The 24,788-nt window shown below is 37.8% G+C and overlaps 1 protein-coding gene across 1 annotated transcript; it reads right to left on the minus strand.

Annotated features, from left to right (window-relative positions):
* Positions 1-15,447: 15,447 nt before the first annotated feature.
* On the minus strand, positions 15,448-16,586 carry LOC121977854 (nucleobase-ascorbate transporter 12-like). Its single transcript, XM_042530265.1, has 3 exons — positions 16,423-16,586; positions 16,027-16,313; positions 15,448-15,785 (listed from the first exon to the last, which is right to left on the minus strand). Exons 1-3 carry the CDS (start codon positions 16,481-16,483, stop codon positions 15,564-15,566), a joined length of 570 nt encoding a protein of 189 aa, XP_042386199.1. The 5' UTR covers positions 16,484-16,586; the 3' UTR covers positions 15,448-15,563.
* Positions 16,587-24,788: the final 8,202 nt, after the last annotated feature.

Here is a 24,788-nt window from a genome sequence, read left to right on the forward strand (position 1 = left end):
ACTATCCAGACAAGAGGTAGTATTGAATATTTTGTCCATTTTATAGACAACTATTCAAGATACAAATAAATTTACTTAATGTACCGCAAGACTAAGTACTTTGATTAGTTCAAAAAGTACAAGGTTGATGCGGAGAAATGTTAAAGTAAAAGGTCACTATGGAAGATCGTAGTGGCAAGTACCTCTTGAGAGATTTTAGGAGTCACTTATCAGAAGTTGGATTTCAATCCTAACTAACTGCATCTGGTACACCCCAACAGAATGGTGTAGTAGAAAGAAGGAAAAGAACTCTTATGGAATAATTAGATAGATGATGAGTTATTAAGAAAATTACCAAATTTGTTTTAAGGATAAACTCTGAAAATGAAAGTGAACATAGTGCCTTCCAAGTCATAACTCTCTACTCATATAGAATTGCTGAATAGGCGTAAGCCTATTTTGAAGCATATTCGGATTCAGGTAATCCAGCATATATGTTAAAGAGAGATAATGATAAGTTGGATAGGAGTTCACTTGTTTGTAAGTTATCCTAGATAAACAAAAATAGGTTTATAGTCTTAAAAATCAGAAGGTCATTGATAACATCAATGACTGATTTTTAGAAAAGGACTATATAATGAACCACGTGCTCATAAGTAAATTTGTTCTTAAGAAAATAATAAAAGACATGTCTAATCTAGTACCAACTGTACAAGATGAGATACCACAAGAAAACTGCAACACGTATCACAAATGATACACAATTGCAGAAAATGTCTTGTCGTAGTGGGAGGGTTGTTAAGCAACATTAAGAGATTCATGTTTTGGGAGAGTTTTTGAACTCGATCCCTGAAGGACATGAACCTGATCTCCGGACATATGACGAAGCACTCCAAGATAAATATGAAGCATCTTGGCAAAGAGTAATGAATAATAGAATTAGAATATATGTATTCTAATAAAATCTGGAAGCTTGTAGAACCACCAAGTGGTGTAAAAGCCTTTGGGTGTAAAAGGTCTATAATAGAAAAAGAGGGATAGACAGGAAGGTAGAAACCTTCAAAGCAAGGCTTGATGAAAAAGGAAACCTTTTTCACTGGTAGCCATGCTTAAGTCTATCCAGATTCTTTTATCTATTTGGCAAGTGGATGTCAAGACAGCATTCCTTAATGGAAGTCTTGAAGAAAGCATCCATATAAAGCAACCAGAAGGGTTCATTGCAAAATGCTAAGAGCATCTTGTATGGACTGATACAAAGCTTCAAGGTCTTGGAACATCCAGTTTATCAAAGTAATCCACACCTATGGATTTATTGAGTAAACGGATAAAGTTTTGTGTATACAAAAGATGTGATGGAAACGTGATGGTATTTCTTGTACTATACGTAGATAACATTTTTGGTAGTTGGAAACAATATCAAAATGTTGTCAGAAGTAGGGGTATGGTTGTCCAAATAATTCGATATAAAGGACTTGGGAGAATGTATATATTTTTAAGATCAAAGTAATAAGGGATCACAAGAAAAAATATATTTATTCCAAGCTTGATACATCGGAAAAATCCTTGCTCGTTTTAAGCATGCAAAACTCCTCAAAAGGTTTCTTACCTTTTAAGCATGGAGTGTCTTTATCTAAAGAGATGTCTCCGATGACATTAAAGGAGATTGAGGACATGTAGGCAGTTCTTTATGCTTCGGCAGTTAGACAACCTAATGTATGCTATGCACGAGATCTGAAATTTGTTTTGCCAAGGGCATAGTTAGCAGATATCAAAGTAACCCTTGACAAGGACATTGGACTGCAGTAAAGCATATATTAAAGTACCTTAGAGGCGCTAGAGATTATATGCTAGCTTACAAGGCAGTTAATTTGGTCCTAGTGGGTTGCATGGATTTTGGCTTCCAATCGGATAGGGATAATAATAAGTCAACCTCGGGTTTTGTGATTACTTTAGGAGGTATAGTCATAACTATGGAAGAGTGATAAGCATAGGTGTTTTTCTGGACTCCACCATAGAAGCTTAGTATATGGCAAGCCTCTGAGGTAGCCATAAAAGCTGAATGACTCAATAACCTCAAGATAGACTTAGATATGATTTCTGGTTTGTCCAAAGATTATTACAATTTATTGTAATAATGTTGGTGCAGTAACTCGAAGAAACCATAAGTCTATAAGGCAAGTAAACACAATAGAGCGCAAGTACCACCCAATACGAGAAATCGTATAAACGAGGAGAAGTTGTTGCTGCCTAGATTGCATCAGGTGATGACCTATAGATCTTTTCACTAAGGTCCTTAAGGCAAGAGCTTTTGATGGGCATGTTGAAGGGTTGGGAATCAGATGTATGGCAGCAGATATGGCAGCTTAGTCTTTTAGTATAAGTGGGAGATTGTTAGAGTGTATACTAAAAGCCTAGCTTTTGGTATAAACATTAATCTAGAAATAAGAATCGCATTGGTCAAATGTCTACATTTATGATAAATGTAGTTGCTCAATTAATTTATATTGTAGATAACATGGTGTGTGGTGTCACATACAGAAGATCATGTTATCGGTTCCTTATAAATTATAAACAGTAGCTCACGACCAAGATGGAAAGGAACAAACCATTGGAAGGTCGTAGTGTAATTAGGTATTAGTTTATCTTAACTATATAATTACACTAGTACACTTAGAGTGTATTGAGTAGGACCATTTGAGGTCGTTCCTTTTATATTGACTTTATAAAGGAACAAAGACCTCAGTTATTATGGAAGTGTGTGCTCTTAATCCTAATATAATAACAAGCACATATATTTGATATTTATTTCTTTAATTTATCAATGGGTGAGATTTAGTTCGATAAATCAATAAACCCGATAAGTTGGGAAATGATATCACTTATAGTGTGTGTTGTTGATTATAGAAGGAAACTGTGTCCTAGAGATACTAGGTTGATAATGTCCTCAAGAGGAGCTCATAAGGATTGTCATGTTAAACCCTGCAGGTGGACTTAGTCCGACATGATAATAAGGTTGAGTGGTACTACTCTTGGACTTAGATATTAATTAAATGAGTTGTCAGTAACTCACTTAATTAGTGGACATTCGATATCTTAAACACAGGGAGACTAACACGCTCATAATAAGAAGGAGCCCAAAATGTAATTTGGGATTGGTGCGGTAGTTCAATAATAGTTCTTTAGTGGAATGAATTATTATTGATGAAATTAAGTTGTGTGTTCGGGGCGAACACGGGATGCTTAATTTCATCGGAAGACCAAAACCAATTCCTCCTCTCGGTCCCTATCGTAGCCCCTTGTATATAGAGATTTATACCCACCACATACCCACCTTCTTACCCATCCAATGGGGCCGGCCAAGCTAGCTTGGAACCCAAGCTAGGGCCGCCAAGACCAAGTGGATGAGCCAAGCTTAGGTGGTCGGCCACTAGAGTATTAAAAGGATTTTTATTAAAATTATTTCTTATGTGGATATTAAGGTTTTTAAAAGAGAGTTTAAAAATTAAAAATTAAAAATTTCCTTTTATAGCTTTCTACAAAAGATTAAGAGAAGAGATTAATCTCTTTCCTTATTTGTAGATTAAAAGGATGGTTTTAATTTTTGGTAAAAACTTTCCTTATTTGTAAATCATCTACATGTTTAAAGAGAGTTTAAAATTTGAAATCTTTCCTTATTTGTTGATTAAAGGAGGATTTTAAATTTTAAGAAAACTTTCCTTTTTAACCATGTTCATGATTTAAAAGAAAGTTTAAAAATTAATAATTCTCTTTTATTAGTTTCTACAAAAGATTGAGAAAAAATTTGATATCTTTCCTTATTTGTAGATTAAAAGAGATTTTAATTTTTAGAGATAACTTTCTTTTATCCACATGTTTAAAAGAAAGATTTTAATTTATTAAATTTCCTTTTATAAATCAATCATGAAGGGATTAAATTATTGGAGAAATTTTATAAATTTCTGAGACAAATTAGGAAGTTTTAATTAATTAAAACTCTCCTTGTTTGTAGCTTTGGTGTGGCCATGTAAATTGAGAAAAGGAAAATTGTTTTAATTAAATAAATTTTTCCTTTTCATGGCAAAAGAATTAAGGAAGTTTTTAATTAAATTTCCTTATTTGCCAAGACCAAGGATTATAAAAGAGGGGGTAGAGAAGGCTTCATGGAGAACAACCTCTATTATTTCTCTCCCTCTTTTCCTTGGTGTTGTGGCCGGCCAACCTCTCTTCCTCTCTTCCTCTTGGTGGTGGCCGAACCTTCTCTATTTGCTTGGAGCTCTTGTGGTGGCCGGATACTACTTGGAGAAGAAGAAGAAGAAGGAGAGAAAGCTTGTATCCCTTGGAGCTTGGTTGGTGGAAAAGATCTTCATCTTTTGGAAGCTTTGTGCTGGCCGAAACTTGAAGAAAGGAGAAGAAGGTGCTTTGGTGGATTCTCATCTCGGAAGATCGTTGCCCACATAACATCCGAGGTTAGAAGAGGAATACGGTAGAAGATCAAGAGGGTTTTCTAAAAGGTATAACTAGTATTTTTCTTTCCGCATCATACTAGTTATTTTTGGAAATAATACCAAATACAAGAGGCTTACGATTCTAGTATTTCGAATATGTTTTTCGAAGTTGTGTTCTTTTGTTTTATTTTTCCTTGTGATTTGATTGTTCTTTTCGGTTAACCTAAAGTTATTTTAGGAAATTAAATATTAGATTTCTATAAAAGGTTTTGTCTAGTCGGTGGTGGTTGCTCCCATATCCAAGAAGGCCATGTGCCTCGCCACGTCAGTACTGGGAACCAATTATGGAAATTAATATTTAATGGAATTAATAACTTAAGGTGATTTGGGTCGAACGTGTTAAGTTCCGCAGGAGATCCAAGTCAAAACCTAAAAGAACAAATAGATTAAGTTTTGGATCAAACGTGTTAAGTTCCGCAGGCGATCCAAAATTTAATTTAAAAGAACACATGGTAGCTAGGAAAAGGTTCAGACCTTTGTACAAAATTTTTGTACAGTGGAACCTCTAGGCTTTCCGAGTAGCAACCAACACTAACTGAGTTGAAAGTACGAGGAGGGTATAGTTACTTTTTATTTTTAGCAATTCACCCCCCTCTTGCCGGCCTCCGCTGCACCAACAAGTGGTATCAGAGCCTGATCGCCTCAGAAGGACTAACCGCCAACTGAAGCACTACGATCAAGACGATGGCCGGAGCAAACATCCATCCCCCGAAGTTCGACGGAGACTTCGCCACATGGAAGCACAAAATGGAGGTATTTTTTAAAACGGATTTTGATATTCTTATTACAATGAAATATGGTTTTGCAGCGCTGAAAGACAAAGAAGAGAACACATGGAGCAAGAAGGAGCAAGCCAATTTCGTCGCCAACGGCAAGGCAGAGTTCCACCTGCTCAGTGTGCTGCCACCACAAGAAGTAAATCGGATCAGAAGCTACGACTCAGCGAAAGATCTCTGGGAAAAATTCCTGGAGCTACACGAAGGTACTTCCGAAGCGAAGCTAGCGAAGCGTGACATCCTCCGGAACCAGTTAACGAACCTCCGGATGAACTAAGGCGAGAAGGTAGCGCAACTCCAAGCGAGAATCAAGGAGCTGATAACGCAACTAACGAACCTTGGAGAAGAGGTAACCAACCGGGACTCTATCCGGTACGCGCTCAACGCCTTCCCCAAAACTCCAGAGTGGGCTTCCTTAGTAGATGCGTATTACATCTCTAAGGACCTCGAGGTAAGTACGTTAGAACAATTATTTTCCACTTTCGAACTTCACGAGTCTCGAGTTTCAGAACCCAACGGAGCAGAGAAGACAAGTCAGAACATTGCCTTAAAGGCAAAGATGAACAGTTCTGACTCCGAAGCCTCAGTCGACGAATCCGAAGCGGTACTACTGGTAAGACGCTTCAATAAATTTTTCAATTCTAATAAATTTAAATCGCAGAGGCATCAACGAAAGAAGAGGATAGTTCGTTGCTACAACTGTAACGAAGAAGGGCACATCAAGGAGGACTGCCCAAAATTGAAGAGAAAGGAGAAAGAAAAGGAAAATCCAAAATACAAGAAACCAGAACCCTCTAAGCACAAGAATCTGAAGGCTACTTGGTCAGATTCGTCATCCTCCGAATCGGAAGTCGAAGAATTCTCGGGTCTAGCACTGATGGCCAGTCATCAGCTAGAAGAAACGTCCAGCTCAGAGATGAGCATCGACGAAGGGGGAGGAACATCAGAAGAAAGCAGCAGTAAAGGGGGAGCGTCACCGGATCAGGTAAGTAAGGTACGCAACCTAACCCCAAATCAATCCTTTAGATTTATTAAAGCTCTTTCTAGAGAATTAGATAACTTAGAAAAAGAAAATGAAAATTTGAAATCAGAAAATGAAAATTTAAAATTAGAAATTGAAAAATTGAAAAGTGATGCATGCTTAAAGAAATTTCCAAAGTCAAAAATTAGAATTTATGGTAAATTAAATTGGTATATAAGGAAGGACCAAGGACAACTTAGGAAAATACCAAGAAACAATGTACCCCCTAGTTTTTTGAATAATCTTGTAGGGAGGAACCTCTATTGGGTTCCAAAATCTGTACTTAATTAATTTTTTCAAAAATTAAAAGCTTACAGTGAGAAAATTAAAGATTGAAATTCTTTATGGAAGCTTTGTCTAAGGAAGTGGTTATTGCTCCAATAACCAAGAAGGCCTAGTGCCTCGCCACGACCTGGAAGCTAAAATATTGAAAGAAAATGTTTAATTAACTTTATGAAAAAGCATTAAAATCAAGAATAAAATAATGCTTTGAAAAGTTTTTAAACAAGTTCCTTAGCAAATTTTTTAACTTGAAATATTTTTTGAAACTTTTTGACTTGCAAAATTTTACCTAGAAATTTTTCAAAATTTCTTTATTACTTGGAATATTTTTTGAACCATTTATTTTACCTAACATATTGTTGGATAATTCTCTCTATTTTTATTAACCCCGTTTTTGCTGTGATCAAAGGGGGAGAGAAAAGTACAAGTTTAGGGGGAGTTAAGTTTAGGGGGAGTTAGAAAAAATTTAAAATTTAAATTTCTTTTTCTATTTTTTGTTGCAATTTTACTAATTGCAAAAAATTATTCTTAACTTGTTAGTTTAGTAATTTTTCTTTAAAATTACTCTTTATGTCTATTTTAACCCTAAATTGAACTTGGGTTGATGCACATCAAAAAGGGGGAGATTGTTGGACCCCGTGGTAGTTTTGATATGATCAACCAAGTTGGTTAGGTCCTGCGTTGTATTTGATCCCTGTGTCTGAGTGTGCAGGAGCTTAGGAGCGCAGGAAGTCGAGCGGAAGATGCAGCTAGCGAGAAGGACGGCACGGGAAGGGAGCCGACGGGCTCGGTGCGTCCGAAGGACGAGAGAGCTGCGGAAGAGTACTCCGGTGGGCGTGAAGAGCGTGCGCGGCATTCGAGGGACGTTAAGCTAGGACGGAAGGCTGCTCGAGGAAGGCCAGAAATTGGGTTCGGGTGAGCCCTATTTCGGTTGGCCGCAATCACCCAAAAGATCGGAGCATCGGAAGTCGCAACAAGATGGAAACGAAGTCAAAGGAGCTGAGCTGCCAGGTTGGAGGCGCCTCCAACCTGACTGGAGGCGCCTCCAACCTGACTGGAGGCGCCTCCAGCTTGAAGGCGCCTTCAGCCAGGTTGGAGGCGCCTTCAACCAGTCAAAGTGACCGTTCTGCGCGCGGATAAAGTTTTATCCGCTGACTCCCATGGAGGCACCTTGGACCCTCGTTAGAGGCGCCTTGGAGCCTCGGGATAGGATTTCCAGGACCTATATAAAGGTCCCTGGAGCTAGGAATTCAAGTACAACTCAAGCATTCAATCTGTAGTGTTTCCTAGCAATAGTTCTGAGCTTTTGAAAGTGTAAAAGGCTTCTCCGCCTTCAGCAAAGGAGAGTTTCTTTTAGTACGCTTCTACTACCCTGGATTAACAACCTCCTTGGTTGTAACTAGGTTAATTCTTCTGTGTCTTTCTTTTACTATTTTATTATTTTGTTAACTATTGCACTAACTGAGTTGAAAGTACGAGGAGGGTATAGTTACTTTTTATTTTCAACAATTCACCCCCTTCTTGCCGGCCTCCGCTGCACCAACAGAATCCCCTCCCCCACACTTAAAATTTGGTCGTCTCGGACAATAAAACTAATCATGTATCAACTTCTCTCTTTGCAAAACATTTTATGGTTTTTCTGTTTTCTGTAGTGCAGTTCCCTTGTCAAACATCAGCAGGCTCCAATGTTGCTCAAGTAAATTTTCATTAGATGCTGTCATCACATATACTAAGCACTTAACTAAATCACCAAAGCTTTATCAGCAATAACATACAAATATCAGTAGTCCTGCCGTTCAAATTCAGTTTCAATCTTCTGTTTCAGCAATCCCTGAACAATTTGGCACAGAATTGCCACATTCATTTCCCTGCAGAATTCTGCATTTCCTCCTTTGTATCAAAATTCACATTCTTTGTAGCTACATGCTCTGTTCTGTGTCTGAACATTACAGCTCCTTTCAGATCTCCAATAAAATTGATAAGTTTTCAAAAATTTGGACAAAGAAATCAGCTTCACAAAATTCTGTTTCAGCCAATGGCAGCATCATTTTTCTGTTCTGTTTCTCTCTTAATCAGAAATATGCATGTAGTATCAGAAATCTGAAATCTGTTGAAAATTAATTTGTTTCCAAATTAATGTGTTGAACATATTCAACTGAATTGAGCAAAATTCACATAACTGCAGCATAAAAATCAGATTCTGCAACTTTCCAATCAACAACTACTTCCTGTTTTCAGTCAAACACATCTGACCTTTTCACATATTCAGCTCCAAAATATGGCTCTAGGGTCTATTTTCACAGATTCTGCACAGTTCTGTAAAAATCTGTTCTTAAGTGTCCATAATCCTATACAATGAAATTTAAACACCATGCGAAACATTGAAAGATAGTCAATTGATAACGAATCGAGATGACTTTAATATCAGTCATTTCAGATCAGAAATAGCCAGAAAACTTGGCACACATAAACAAATTCTGCTCTTATCTATCACTACAGATTCCCTTTTCCAGAAAGTAGTTGATTCTGATAGTAATTTCAGATCTAAACTTATCCAATTCATAATTTCAAACCTTCCTTTTAGCACCAAGAAATCAAACTCAGAATTCAAATAGATAAGAAACAAAATTTGTCAAATGAGAATTCCTGAATTCAGAAACTAGCATAAGCATATATTTCCAGAAATCAACATTGCCTATACTGTTGCCACTTTTCCATCTTCAAACAATCTCTACACTATTCTGTAATCATCATTCCATCTTTCTTACGGTGTACCTTAGTTCTTAATTTCAGAATTGAGATTTTAAGACAACTTGAAGTAACTTAAAACAACAGAACAGTAGACTCCACTTGGTACTTTAGTTCTCATTGTTTACCATTCCTTGGGCTGAATTCCAGGAACACTTCTGGAATTCTTTGACATTGCACTGGACCTGGTTATGGATACCAATGCAATCTACTTAAGCACCAACAGTTTCCAGTAGTAGCAACATTCAAATTCTCAGATTAAACAGCTCCAAAAATCAGGTTCACAGAAAAATCTGCTCTTACTTTAGCAACCACACTTTCATCAGCAACTTAACAGATTAAATTCAGTAAGCCTGCTTGGATTTTGAAATCTGTAGCTTAATTTCTTTCATTCCTCATTCCGCATATCATACTTCCAGGAACCACATATGGAATTTCAGCACCAGCTACAAAGACTCTAGAATGGAGTTAATCTCTGTTCTCATCTTTCATCTCTTCACTGCTTTTAGTATCAATTGTCTGAAAATATTTCCATTTTTCTTTTTTGAAAGTTTATATACCATCAGCAATGCTTCTCGAACTGAATGACAATCACCAATTGAATTTCCAATCCTACTCCTTAATCAGAACACAGCAACTCACTCTCTGTTTCAGCAGCTTCACAATTCCTGTGTTCCACTCAACATGTACTAGTTGGTACATTGGCTTCATTTATGTCAAAATCAGAATTCAGTAGTAAAGATTATGAATTAAGAGATTTGCAGCTTCCTGTGGTTTTGAAATTGTAGAAATAACTCAGCTTAAGAAATTCAGAGTGACAGCTCTATTCCATTTAATTCAGCAGTAGAGTTATTTAAAGCTATGGAACACTCCTTGCAGCCTCAAAATTTTGTACACAACTTGCAATACATTTGTGACAGGAATCATAACAGATTCAGATCTGAATTTGCTTCCAGCAATCATCACAAACTCAATATCTTGTAATCTGAATACCAGCTGCCCAGAATCAATATGGCATAAAGAGTGCTCTCAAGGAATCACCATAGTACCGAAACTTACAAGTTCCCTAATTCAAAAATCAATTTCAATTAAAGAGGATCTACAGATTCACAAATCTGCAACCATTTTAGCAAACTACAGCTCACTGCTTTCCAGTTCCCCTCACTGTTTTAGCTACTTGATACTTCAAGACTCTCTACTGCCACTCAATACCAGTCATCCAATAAAATTCCCCTTTAGGTTCATAGCTCCACACCAACTAATGATGATGTGGCTGTCAATAAATACAAAATTACAGCAGCTAATTTCAGTTTCTAGATTGAGTTTCAGAATTAACCATTGCATTTCTGCATTTTTTCTGCAACTTCTACAAAGTTCAAACACATTCCACACTTTGTTAGTCATTCAATTTAACTCATCACTTCCACATAATAATAACACCATTCGATTTGGCTAGTCATATAGCTCCTGAAATCACAGCTTCAACAACACTATTGAGTGTCAATTGTTGCTCTTTTCTTCAACTTTCAGAGTAAATGATACTCCATTCATGTGCTTCGTTAATGAAATAATAACCGCCAATTGAATTCTGAATTTTGATCCATTTAAATCACATTCCAGTGGCTATACAAAAGCTCACTGTTCTGGCATTATTTGTGTCCAAAATGAGTTTCTAAAGTCATCCTTCCTTATCTTGCACATGCCATGAAAGTTAAGCATACCATTTGTTTCCAGCATAGTCTTAAATTCAACTAAGCTTCAACTCGTTTGGATATTGCATTCTAATTCTTGATACAAAACTGATACAAACTTTTCAGCTCTGCTCTTCTCTTTCTGTAGAATTCTGTTTCATTTGCTCTATCTCTATTTTTTTTCTCTGTTTAATTCTGCATCTTCTGTCCATACCTAATTCAGATTATCAATAACCAGCTTAAGAAGTTCAAAATTACAGCTCTATTCCATTATCTTCAGCATTGAAGTTGAATCATTGGCTAAATCTGTAAGCACAGATTACAGAAATCTGTGCAGTGAAGATTCTACTCCATTCACTTGAAATTCCATCAATTTTCTGCAGATTTTCAAATGTGCAGTGAAGTATTAAATTCAGCTCAGAATTTCTAGAATTTAGCTTCAAGTGGAATTTAAGCAATTAGATTAGTCTTTGACACAGATTCTCTTCTTAATTCAGAATCAAGCCTGTATTCCTATATTTCAGACATTCAGAAACCAAGCTTCAGAATTAACAAACTGAAGAGATTTAGAAATGAAACTGAAAGCTAAACTCTGGTAACTTCCAAGTATCAAATTCAGTCCTTACTTCAGTTGTTCCTTACTTATCAAACAACTTGATCCAACATCATAATCGACACAGGTAACTCCATAGATCAGGAAAGTGTATCTCTGATATACTCTTGTAGATTCTGCAACATTGATCTTAAGTTTCAGAAATGAAATTCAATATAACTTCAACTCAGCTTATTCTACAGAACTTGAATTTTTAAGAAACCAGTATCAGTTTTCCCTTTCTTGAACTCTTCTTCTCTGATGAGCATCTTGATCATTTCCCTGTAATTCCTTTCAACATATCAGATTACAGCTCTAAAAATCAAGGCTCTGCATTTACCAACTAACACTTTCAGAAATCCAGAACCTAGTCTTCAGTTTCAGAACTTTCCAGTAATAAGAAATAAACTCTGTAGAAGTTACTGATTCAAGTGCTCCTGGTTGCGGTTTCATAATTAGGATTTAAGGGCAACTTATGCTCAACTGTTGAAGAATTAAATTTGGAAGAAAGTATCATTTGACACTGACTTAACTGATATTCCAATTCAAAGTGCTGATGATAAACTTAAATCCTAAGACACTGCAGATTTGGCACTAAAATTTCACTGGCTGAATTCTCATTGTATTGATGAAAGACAACTAACTTGCAGCAGTTCTTTCTTAAATTCCAGCTACCAAAAATTCAGCATTTATCTTCTAGATTTGAGCAGTGCTAACAGCTAGCCCATCAATTCTTAGAACACCATTCAATTTTGAAATCAATCGAATTTTACATAAATTCCATCTCCCATTGAACTTCCTTACAACTGTGTTTTCCTTTAATCACACATGGTTGAGAACTGATGAGATTTGTAATTTGGCACTAACAGATTCTGTTTTGACAAGTTCTGTTGATACAGTTTTATTCTCCAGAAATTTGATTCAGTTTGACAAATTTCATAATTAAAACGTATAAAGTTCTCCATCCCTTGATTTCTGAGTATCTTAACCAATCAGCACATATGCATTGAAACCTTCAATTTTGAAATTTTCAGGATTTGACACTTTAAAGAATATGTTACTCGATTAAGCTTGAGAAGGTTTTATTTGAACCCTGAACTGTAATCAACTTGGCATCACAGCTTGTGGTTAATTCTGCACTCTGCATCAAAAAGTTTGTTTAATCTCCTAGAGCACTTCAAATTCAGCAATACTTCCCAAGACTGAACAAATCTATTGTGCACAGAACCAATCAATAGTTACGATTCTTAAACTCCAAAATAATTCCAACATGCTTCTTCAAAAATTAAGCTCACTGCCATCTTAAGAACTTGAATTGAAAGACATGTTCTCAACAGCATTTTCAATTGGCACTACTAGTCTAAGCTTGGATTATGAAAGGATTATCTCAAAAAGACCTAATTCAGCACTCCAACCAATTAAAAATACATCCATTTACTCAAAAATACCAAACATCTCCCCCACACTTGAACTTTGTCCTCTTGGCAATCAAACTCATCAAGAATTCAACCAAAACTTCCAATGAAATGAAGGCAAAGCAAAGTGATCAAGAATTAAAATACTAGATGAGAATGTATAATCATGAGGAAAGAAATTGGGAATTATGAAGGGGAACAAGATTGACAAAATTCTCAATTTTCATGCATACATATGCTATTATGATTTTGAAAAGAAACTAAGCAAGTTCTAGACTTTAGTTGTTGTGAGTGCATGTCACAACAAAATAAAATAGTGTTTAGGCTTAAAGTGGTCCTCTCTAGGTATTTTTTTATATGCAATAAAGCTCAATTGATCAAATTGGGATTGTAACGCCCGAAGATTCTCAAACTTGCATTAGAATTATTCTGTGATTTTTCTGGAATTTTACATATTTTTTCGGAATTTTTCGAGTAGCGGAAGTAGCAAAACTAATTAGAAGAATAAAAAGGCTTTAGCGGGAATCGAACCCGGGACCTCTCGGGTCCGCTAAACCTTTAGTTAGCCTTAGTAACCGATGAACCCAGCAGGGCCGTGCTGAAAGAGAAGGGAAACATTTATATTTATATTTGAGTTGGGCCTAGTTACCCACTTAATATAAATTAAAAACTTAAGTTGGTTTGGGTTATTTTTATTTGGTTCGGCAACTCCTCCCTCTCCAAACCCTCACCGACGCCAACTTCTCCTCTTCCTTCTCTCGGCGCCCAAACAAGCCAAAGCCAACCCTAGGGTTCCCTCCCTAGGGCCCTAAGAGCACCTTCCGGCAGCGATTCCAACACAAGAACGTTCCCCTCCGCGAGAAGAACGCGTTGGAGCGAGGAGATTATCGAAAGGGTCGTCTCCACCGGAATTCTAGCGAATAGAGTTGTAAGAAAATTAGCGTACGAGGTAAGAAACCCCTCACCTGCAGTATAAGTAGCTCTCGCGTGTTTGCTTTTATGCATTAGATTAGTTTTATTGAATTTTGTCGGCATACAGGGTGTATTTTAACCCTTCTCACAGATTTAGGGATTAGTGAGCATCTCTAGATGGGCCGAGCACGTGTATCCTCTGTAGATAGGGGTTTAGACGCTGCTGGGTGCCTAGAGCTGGTCTTCATGATCGAGAGGAGAGTTAGAGAGCGCCAAATGCTCGACAAAATGCCTAGCACAGCCTTATAATACAGTGGGCATTTAGTTGAATGCCATAGAACATGTCAAATAGCATGATCAGTTTAATTTCAGCTTTTATGGGACTAGATGTCCAAATGGGTGGGCTCCCACAGTCGCCTCTAGGTTCAGACAACCTAGTTCTAGGTTCAGATAACCTAGATTCAGCAAAATAGTATTAGCTATTCAGTATTTTATTTTCAGTGGCACTGTACTGGATCAGATATCCATGGGTTGGACTCCCACAGTCGTCCCTAGGTTTAGATAACCTAGTTAACCCTACTAAATTCGGGACTTGCAAACCCGGGTCTAGTTAGGGGTGCGCGCACAGCAAGTACAGTTGCCGGGCCCAAACAGCATGATTATGTATTTTCACTTATATCTATTAGCTTTCAAAGTTTATTCAGATATGTGACTATAGCATCAGAACAACACTAGTTAGCTCAATTATAATTCAGTTCCAGTTCAGTTTTCAGCATAGTTTATTCTAGTTGATGCTATGATATGATTACATGCTTAGTTTATGGTGCATGCCATGTTTCAGTGTTTATACCATGTTTCAGTGTGCCATGCTTCAATGAGTTCAATGCATGTTTTCAAATAGCATGATTTCTAAAGTATATTTGCATCGCTTGCATGTTTTGTGAGGTAGATGCACTACAAGAAAAAAGCTAAACAACAACGCTTTTTTGGCGTTGTCGTATGTACTTAAAAAGTGATGTTGTAGATGGTGTTGTAGAAAGTCATATCAAAGACAACGCTTTAAAAGCGTTGTGGTTGGTCAAAAAGACAACGCTTTTTAAGCGTTGTCTTTTCGTTCTTAAAAAGCGTTGTTATAGATGCTGTTGTAAAAATGCACATATCAAAGACAACGCTTTAAAAGCGTTGTGGTTGGTCTCAAAGACATTGTTTTTTAAGCGTTGTCTTTTATTACTTAAAAACGTTGTCTTTTTAAATTTATAAAAAATAGTGTTTTTCTTAATTAAATAGCAAAAATTATAAAAAATACTCAAAATTTACATATAATTGAATATCCACAACCACAATCATTTTTATAATAAGACTATTTAACAAATAAATAAAACTTTATATTATACAAACAAAATGTATACATATTGATCCACAAATTAAATTTGTATCATACAAGTTATCCTTAACTTCATGACAATAATTTTTCAAACACACAAGTTTTACAAAACCTCATCATTGACTAACCGTTGTTTTAAAATTCACTCGTGAAATCGCTAAACCTAGAACAAGATCCAATAGTAGACTAGTAGTGGCAGAAGGAAGAATGAAGTTAAAACTGTCAATTTGGTAATGGATCTTTTCCGTCCGCAATGTGCTATAAGCCAACCCATTTCACCCATGTGAACATACGTCCGATTCTGAAAGGCAAGCCGTAGTCTTTGGTAATGGCTGGTTCCCTTTTTGCTGCCTCTGGTTCAGACCAAACATATACTCCACGTTCTTGACGGCTCCCAGGAACAGTGTTGTCAAGAATAAATGCAACAATAAATGCAATCACCATGTGAAATGAAAACAAAGTATTCAGAACATAGTTCACCTGAAATTGTCACACATATCAGTAATCAGATCTATTCTAACTTCAAACTCCAGAAAGATCCTATGAACTAGATTATCTATCACTGATTTGTCAAAGGGAATATATTCAAGAGTATAATTATGTGGGCATCATACCCCACGTAACTTCTAAGTGCTAACTTGATATTTCAAGTCTAAACACTAATATAAGGTCACATGGGTAATAATCAGCACAAACATTGTAGGAGAAGAAGAAGACATACCCCTCGAGAACTTGTATGAATAGGTCCATGAGATGCAACAGCATATGGTTGGAAGTAACTTGGAACGGATGAATTTGAAGATGGAATAAGTCCATATTGCTGGAAGTAGGCAGGTACTGATAATGAGAGAAACAATGAGAGGCCAATTATGATATTATTCCTGGAGCTTCCAGTCTCGCTGTATCGCAGGTTTGACAAGCCCAGAGCAGCAATCATGGCCCACATACAGCAAAGAAGACCAGCCACCATGACATCTGGGATAGAAGCTATAAATCCTCCTATTTTCCCTGATCAAAAATTGGGATGGCAACAATTGCTAGATAACAGGAAGAAAAAAAAAGTAACAAGAATTCTTTCTTTTGATGTATAGCGAGGAGAAATAGCATTGGTGCTTACCAACAAAAGATAACAGAATGAGAATGACAGCACCGAGCTCAATAGCTCTCCGACTACCCATTTTAGTTGTAGCAATAGTGTGAATATTCTCAGTGAGAGTGGTTGAAGCGACTCCTGTGCCCCAAAGTGCAGCCAAGACACTAGAGATGAACCAATATTAAATGACATACATTCATCATCCGAAGAGTCATTCATGAATCCTCCAATATTCATGCTCCAGATGACCATACATTAGATTATAAGTCCAATTAATTTGATTGCAAGGTTGTAAACAGTCCTTGAGGGCTATTGATAGTGATTCCAGTACGTACTGGAAAATAATGGAACAAACCTATGAAACAGCTATCAAGGGATTCACTTCAACTTTCCTAAACCAAAGAAGAAACAGATGGATTACAAAAGAAAACAATTTGCACCATCAAACTGAAACTTATAATAAGCCTTAATAAATTAATGAAAAAAGAATTGTTTAGAAGTTCACTGAGAAACATATGAAAATACAACAAATGCAACTGCAAAAAAAAAAATAAAAAACTAGTATCCAATTAACTTTTTTTTATACTTTCAGATCAAAAGGTCAAATTTATATACTTTGGTTCATGTTCAAGCAAGAGGATAACAATCTCATCGACAGTTAGTATTTCCTTTTAATATAGAACACTAAAAAGAAGGAATATCAATGATGAAACAAACCTAAAAATGCGAGCTACTGAGGCAGCGAGCAATCTGCTTGAACAAGGTAATCATGCAGCGTTGGAACTCTGTCGTGAGCATCAAAGACCAAATATTACCAAATATTAAGATCACTGACAAACCAAATAATACCTTATTTTTAACAGCTATCTAGAGGATCTGGCTGTTTGACTTGAAGCTGGTTCAAAGAAGACAAATCAAATATACAAATACTAAGATGAAAGCATAATGAAGTAGTTAACTTTTTCTACTTTACCTGATTATAAGATCTACAGCTTCTTGCTCAGTATTTTGCTGCACGAGTAATTATTAGAAAAACAAACCCAATAGTGGAACAAAAGCTAGATAAAGAAACTAGATAATTTACACCGACAGAACTTTACAGAATAACATATAATATAGTGCTTTGTACTTGCATATTAATCCAGAAAACATCCTTTCACCTAAGTGACAATTTTTCCAAAACATCATCATTCACAAAACATCATCATTCACTAAAATTTTCACAAGTTTTTAAACTTCAGTGACAACTTTTCTTTGGGGTCAACTGCTCAAGGTCGATTTGGTAACTATGCACTGCATCAAAAAAATTGGCATTAACTATGATTCCACCAAAAAAAATCACCATTCCATGAACTTAAATCTAAATAGAATTATGGCAACTATCATTCCATACCTATTCATAAATATGATCTTGTATGCACTCCGCCAACTCGGACCGAACCTCATCAATTTGTTCACGAGAGTACCCTATTTTTGTGAACTGTGAGCATACACAATTTATGTTAATGGAAAAAATAATCAACACTGATCACTTTGCAATTTTAAATAGTTTATGTCAAATAATTTGAGATAAGCTAAATAATGTTACTATTGATTGCAGCGAATCTCTCTCAATAGTCTCAACTTCTTCAATAATTTCTCTCATAAATCGCATCACAAAAAAACCACATTGTTTCGCATCCGGTTGTTGAGGAGCCTATATATAGTAATTAGAGTCAAATTGTTAATGAAAATTATACACATTACAATATATGTTAAACAAAAGTACACATACCTTAACTACTTCCCACTTAACATTTTTCCTACCTTTCCTTCCCTTGGTTGAATTAAACAATTTTAAGGCCCTTCATACGTTAAGAATATTTGTTAAATAAGATTTTTATTATAATAAATATTTACTAAAAGAAATCTGAACTCACATTTCCATTACGTATTTTGAATCATCATCGCGAATGCGGCAACTTAGGGAATCCAGCAGGTAAATAGCATCCTTGTAAGGTTCAAAGATTCCAATGGAAACTAGGCAAATACATAGGATTAGATCATAAAATTGAATAAATTATCGAAAGGAAGCAATTGAAAGTGATGTTTTACTTCTTGCTTACCCGACATTACATGGCACTAACACTAGTTGATCTGTTGATGCACTTGTCAGCTTATCTGCTAAAAGAGTTGCCCTTTGATTCAGGGTTTCAAGCTTAACTGATTTGTCTTGTGCCGTTTTTGCCAGATATGGGAGTTTGTGAGGATTCATAAATCTGAATTTCTTTGTCTTGGTATCTTTCACCATCTTTTTATACAGACACCTATCATTGCAAAGAAAAAATATATTTAGATACTAAATAATAAAATTTAGATACAAAACACTCATAATAAGTTGGAAAAAATAATGATCACTCATAACACTAAGTTATGGCTGATGATAGTAACATCCATACATGAGAACTTACTATGAGCAGTCTTGCATATTAAACATACCAGAAATGTATACATGCAAATTCTTTTATTTCTTGAGGACAAGCACATTTAAGATACTTAAAAATATACAAGAAAAAGATATGAGCAAAGTACTTCTGTCTAGAAGAACAAATGGCAGAAGGCAAACATTAAGGGCCGGTTGAAAATGAATGAGCTATATTTATGTAAAGTGTACCACATCAATTGATATTAGTAAACCTCTCAATAGAAATGATGAATTATTAACTTAATGAGAATAACATGGTATGAGAAAATTACTAGAAGTTGAATTTTTCAAGAGTAAACTTGTTCACACAACAATATTAGTAAACTTCTTGCAGTTCAAATCAGGGATTTTCTGTCTTGCTAGATATTAGAATTTCCCAACAAACATAAAGCAATGCAGTAATTTCCCAGCATAAGTAAAGCAATGCAGTTGCAACTGAGAAAATAATATTTAGATACTAAATAATAAAATTTAGATACAAAACAATCATGTGGATTAAAAAATAATGATCACTCATAATAAGTTGGTGAAATTGTAACAATAAACCATAATAAGTTGCTAAAATTGGGAAGCAAACATGTGATGAAAAAGTTGCTGAAATTGCTTAAATAAACTTACTTACCATATGTAGGCAACGATCAAATTTCCTGAAATTGACTCCAAATGATACAAAGAATTGATGTCCTCAAGGTCAAGAAAAAGTTCACAATCTTCATCAAACACTTCATTATCTAAGCACATTGATATACATTTTCCTCCATCTAGAGCATGCTTACTGTAACAATATAACATATGTAATGCTCTTGGGACACTTGTTGACAAAGTAGGTTTTGATTTTTTTCGTTCAAACTTCTTCCTTCTAGGCTTCTAATAATTTCAAATATAAACAAGTTAGATAGCTAGGTTGAATAATAATAAAGTGGCAATATAATTAGAAATATAATAATAAAGTGACAATATAATTAGAAATATAATATCTCATATACCTCATCTTGCTTCACAATCTGCTGTTCAGGCCAAGCCACAACAGTTCCTATGGCATCACCAATTACTTCACATTCACTTGGAATTGGATATGGCAAAGGAGCGGATTTGTCCACTGCTTGATCAATGGAGACTCGAATGCAATTCTTGGGAAATGGAATACCATGAAGCATTTTTTCCATGCCATTGAAACAAACAATTGTACCATATGCAACAATATTTGAGCAAGATTCCAATGTCAATGCAACTGATTGACCCTAAAATATTAAAAAAAAAACATGTTGATTATATTTAGTTTATAATGCTATAATAATAATGAATATCACTATAAGACAAGGTAAGCCACCAAGGAACTTCCTAATTCAATAAAACATCAGGAATTAATTATAACGATCCTTTTGCTATATAAAATGTTTGGAAGAGTAAGCTCCTGAATGCATTGCCAAAACCTGAACAATGGTCAATTCATTCGATAGAGGTGTACCCAGTTACCCTCACTATGTACCTCTTTTCAGAAGTTTAACGCCCCTACTCCCAATCCATCCCAAACCAATTCCATGATTGCCTTCATCATAGGAATTCAATTTGTAACCAACATAAAAAAGGACAACTTTAACTAAATCAAACAATAACTTTCTCCGGATTCACAGACCTATAGTGCAGGAACTTCCCCTTGTGGAGGGGGAAAAAACAAGGAGCTTAGGACAAGAGAGGTTACACGATTTTCGCCACTAGGGTAAAGCAAAGCGCAGGAAGACCACATAAGACATCAAATAAATGAATAAGAACAGTACAGGGCGAAAAGAAGGATGACGACTTACAGAAACCAGTGTGGATCATGAATACCTCCATGGACGCTCCGATCAGCGCCGATACCGCGCCAATCTTCAAGTACCAATCCAGAAACTTCATTGCCTAAAAGATTCGAAGACAAAAACAGAAATGACAAAATCGAAGCCTCAGCGTGGATCCGCAAGTCAACCAGCCGCAACGGCGACGCGAAACAAAGCAAGAAACGAGGGACCAAGAATCAAAGAGAACACTACAGGCCGCCGCTGAGAACAGGAAGTCCGTGGAGCGCCGTTGTGGCTCCGGCGGCGGATGCTCCGTCAACGCGTCAGCGTGCAGAGGGAAAAGGGGGCAGCTCTGGCGGCGGATGCGGTGGCTTCGCCCAGAGGTAGCGGCTAGATCTGCCGTCAGAGATGGCGTCGGCCGGCGTCAGAGATGGTGGCGGATTAGGAAGGGTAAGCTGACTTTGATTGAGGAGATGGGGAAATGCGAGATTAGGGATCTCGACTTGGAGGAGTTGGGCCGGCGTGAGGAGTTTTGCGTGAGGAGTTTGGGTCGAGATTAGGGTTCAGAGGAGATCACGCGGCAAGGAGAGGAGAAGGCGCTCGTGGAGAGGAGAAGGCGCTCGTGGAGAGGAGTGGAGAGGAGAAGGCGCTTGTGGAGAGGAGAAGGAGAGGAGAAGGCACTCGTGGAGAGGAGTGGTGAGGAGAAGGCGCGCGCGCGTTGAGGGTTTAGAGTTTAGCAAAGCGAGGGCTGCGAATTTATTTTAAGTGAGTTTAGGGGAAACATACACAACACTTTAAAAAACGTTTTTTAAAAAAATGTTGTCTTTGACCATAAACAACAACACTAAAGACAACACTTCATTAAAAACCGTTGTCTTTAGTAAAAAGTAAATACCATAGACAACGCTTTTCACTAAAAACGTTGTAAAACAAAGAACGACAACGTTTTTATTAAAAAGCGTTGTCTATTGGGTGTTGTTGAATGTAAAAATTCTTGTAGTGATGGTTTCTTACTAAGCTTTAAGCTTACAGATACTATTTTTCCTTATACTGCAGATAAAGGTAAAGGAAAGATGGACTAGCAGAGGGAGCTGGAGGACAATGCAAAGGATGGTGTGTGTGGCAGGAACTGGAATAAAAGATCCTCTAGGGATTTAGCACCTACTATAGCATTTTACAGTTCATTAGTTTTAGTTTTCGTGTTTTATGCACTTTTAAACGTTAGAATGTTTAACTCATGGAAGATTGGTTTAAGTTGTTAGTAATTATGTTAGAATACTAGTTTTATGTCATTAGAATGTTCCTCATGTAGTGTATAACTCATATGTGAGATTTTGGCACGCCCAAGTGCTGAAATCAGAACCTAACTGCAAAATCAGAAACTCCAATCGATCGGTGGATCGATTGGGGGGTCCCAATCGATCAGCTGATCGATCGGGCAAATTGCTCCGCGAACAGTAGGTTTCTGGATCGATCAGCCGATCGATCCAGCAATTTCTGTCGCGAACAGAAGGTTCGGGGATCGATCACTGGATCGATTGGTCGGTCTGGATCGATCTGCCGATCGATCCAGAATATCGTCCCGAGCACAGTAGCGTGCTGGATCGATCACTGGATCGATCCAACCTATGTCCCGCGTACAGTAGCCGGCTGAATCGATCTAATCGATCAATGGATCGATTGGGAGGTCTGATAACAGCTGGAAAACATTTATTTCAGTTCCTTGACCATAGTGGGTGTAGTACATGCTAGGTATGCTTTAGATTACACCCTTTAGCATGTATAGAACCAAGAAATGTTAGCAGCTTAGAAAATTTCAAATTAGTACAGCTTCCGCATCTAGATTTTATGATGGTCCGCGAGTAGTTAGCACAGCATAATGTGACGATCGGCCTTACAGCTTAGCCAGTAGAAGGCGGGTCCTTACAGAGTGGTATCAGAGCAAAAGTTCCATACTTCCTACACACATCAGCATTGTACCTGCAGCTTCCAAGTAAGAATACCTCTACTTTATTTATGCTCCTTGTTTTGTTATTACAGTTCATGTTTATATGCCTACTGCTTGTTAGTATGTGATAGTTTTTAAACATGACATCAGTAGTTATATAACTGTGATTACATTAGTTATGTTATGTTCTCTATGTCTTTAGAAATGGCACGAGGACGCCCAGCTAGAAGGGCACTAGCTACTGAGCCCCAGCAAGAGGCAGGCAGTTCAGTGCCTCCTCCCGACCTTACAGCATTAGTGGCTCAGTTACAGCAGCAACTAGCTGAACAGCGACAGGAAATAGCCACCTTAAAGGCTAATCAGCAGAGTACCCCCACAGTCACCCCGAAACCGAACCTAACGACTCCAGAGGTCTTAGAGGTTCCACCAGCCCAGCCTACAGCGCCAACGCCAGCACCAGTACCAGCACCAGCAGTCCAGTGGCAGCGAGTCAAGCCAGAAAACTTCTCAGGCACTAGTGAACCATGGGATGCACAAGCTTGGTTCAAAACACTGGAGAGCACGATGGAGCTTCTGGACTGGCCAGAACACGAGAAGGTGAAGTGTGCCTCCTTCTGCCTGACAGGAGACGCACGCATGTGGTGGGAAAGAATCAGAACGAAGCGCCCAGTGAACCAGATGTCATGGGCTAACTTCGAGAAGGAGTTCTTCGAGGAGTTCTTCCACATACGGGTTACGAACCGCCACTACGACGAGTTCACTGAGTTTCGTCAGGGCAACCTTTCAGTTGAGGAAGCCGTGAAGAAATTCAACAGGTTGGCTCGTCTATGCCCAGAGCTAGTCAGCACAGAGAAGGAACGAATCCGGTTGATGCTCAAGATGCTGAGGCCAGAGATAGCAGTGAACGTGGCTAGTGGCATACATAGGCCACAAACCACAGAGGAGTTAGTGAGCAGTGCCTTGACCATAGAGCATTACCAGAACAGCATAAAGCATCAGAAGCAAATCTCCTAAGAGTCCAAAGGCCAAGGAAATTCTCACACTCAAAAACAGCAAGGCCATAGCTCTAACTGGAAAGGGAACTCCAACAGCAAGCGCAGATCAGGAAGTGACCCAAAAGGAGGACCATCTAGCAAGCGACCCAGTTATCCAAAGTGTGCTACTTGTGGGAAATTCCACCCAGGGGTTTGTCGCAAGGGCACACGAGGATGCTTTGAATGTGGACAAGAAGGGCACATGGCTAAGCAGTGCCCGAACAAGACCGGTCTTCCTCTGCCACAGCAGATTCAGTATGCAGGCCAGCCAGTTCAGTTATATCAGATGCAGGCCGCTCTAGAAGGTCCACTTATCAGCCAGGGCATATTAGAAGCCCCTCCAGCTACGGCGAATGCGAGGATCTAATCACTCACCAGAGAGGACGTAGCCAATGCCTTGATAGTTGTCACAGGTCAGATTAGCATTTTACAGTATAGTGCTACTGTTTTGTTTGATATTGGGGCAACTCATTCATATATAGCCAGGATGTTCTCCGAAAGATTAGAAATACCCTCAGAGGTACTCAGGGGTCAGTTTTTGACGGCACTACCTTCAGGAGAGATCATGGCATCCACGCACTGGCTCAGAGCAGTGTTAGTCATCATAGCAGACAGAGAGCTCTTTTGTGATCTGATAGTGCTAGAGATGACCGACTATGACGTTATCTTTGGAATGGACTTCCTGATCAGATACGGTGCTACCATAGAGTGCCGTAAGCAGAAAGTCATCTTCCAACCTGAAGCGGCAGTGCAATTTGAATACAGCGGAGAACCAAAGAGAAAGGCCAAGAAGTTTCTCTCAGCTATGAAAGCACAGAAGCTACTGGATTCCGGATGTACAGGATTCCTAGCACACGTAGTCAACGCCAGCCAGGACAAGAACCAACAGCTAGCAGAGGTTCGAGTCGTATGTGACTACCCAGTAGTATTCCCTGAAGAGTTACCAGGCTTAGCACCAGACAGGGAGATTGACTTTGAGATAGAGCTCATTCCCGGTACAAACCCTATCTCCAAAGCGCCTTATCGCATGGCTCCAGCAGAACTGAAGGAACTTCAGGAGCAACTACAGGAGCTGCTTGACAAGGGTTTCATACGCCCGAGTCATTCACCATGGGGAGCGCCTGTATTGTTCGTGAAGAAGAAGGATGGAAGCATGTGATTGTGCA

Source organism: Zingiber officinale, chromosome 4B, assembly GCF_018446385.1.
Source record: "Zingiber officinale cultivar Zhangliang chromosome 4B, Zo_v1.1, whole genome shotgun sequence".
In the NCBI taxonomy this organism is placed as follows: domain Eukaryota; kingdom Viridiplantae; phylum Streptophyta; class Magnoliopsida; order Zingiberales; family Zingiberaceae; genus Zingiber; species Zingiber officinale.

Coding starts and splice junctions, on each gene's coding strand:
- LOC121977854 (XM_042530265.1), bottom strand. CDS start 16,483: ATGGGTAGTCGGAGAGCTATTGAGCTCGGTGCTGTCATTCTCATTCTG. Junction 16,314..16,422: donor CATTCTGTTATCTTTTGTTG/GTAAGCACCAAT, acceptor ATTTTTGATCAG/GGAAAATAGGAGGATTTATA. Junction 15,786..16,026: donor TTCATACAAGTTCTCGAGGG/GTATGTCTTCTT, acceptor TGACAATTTCAG/GTGAACTATGTTCTGAATAC.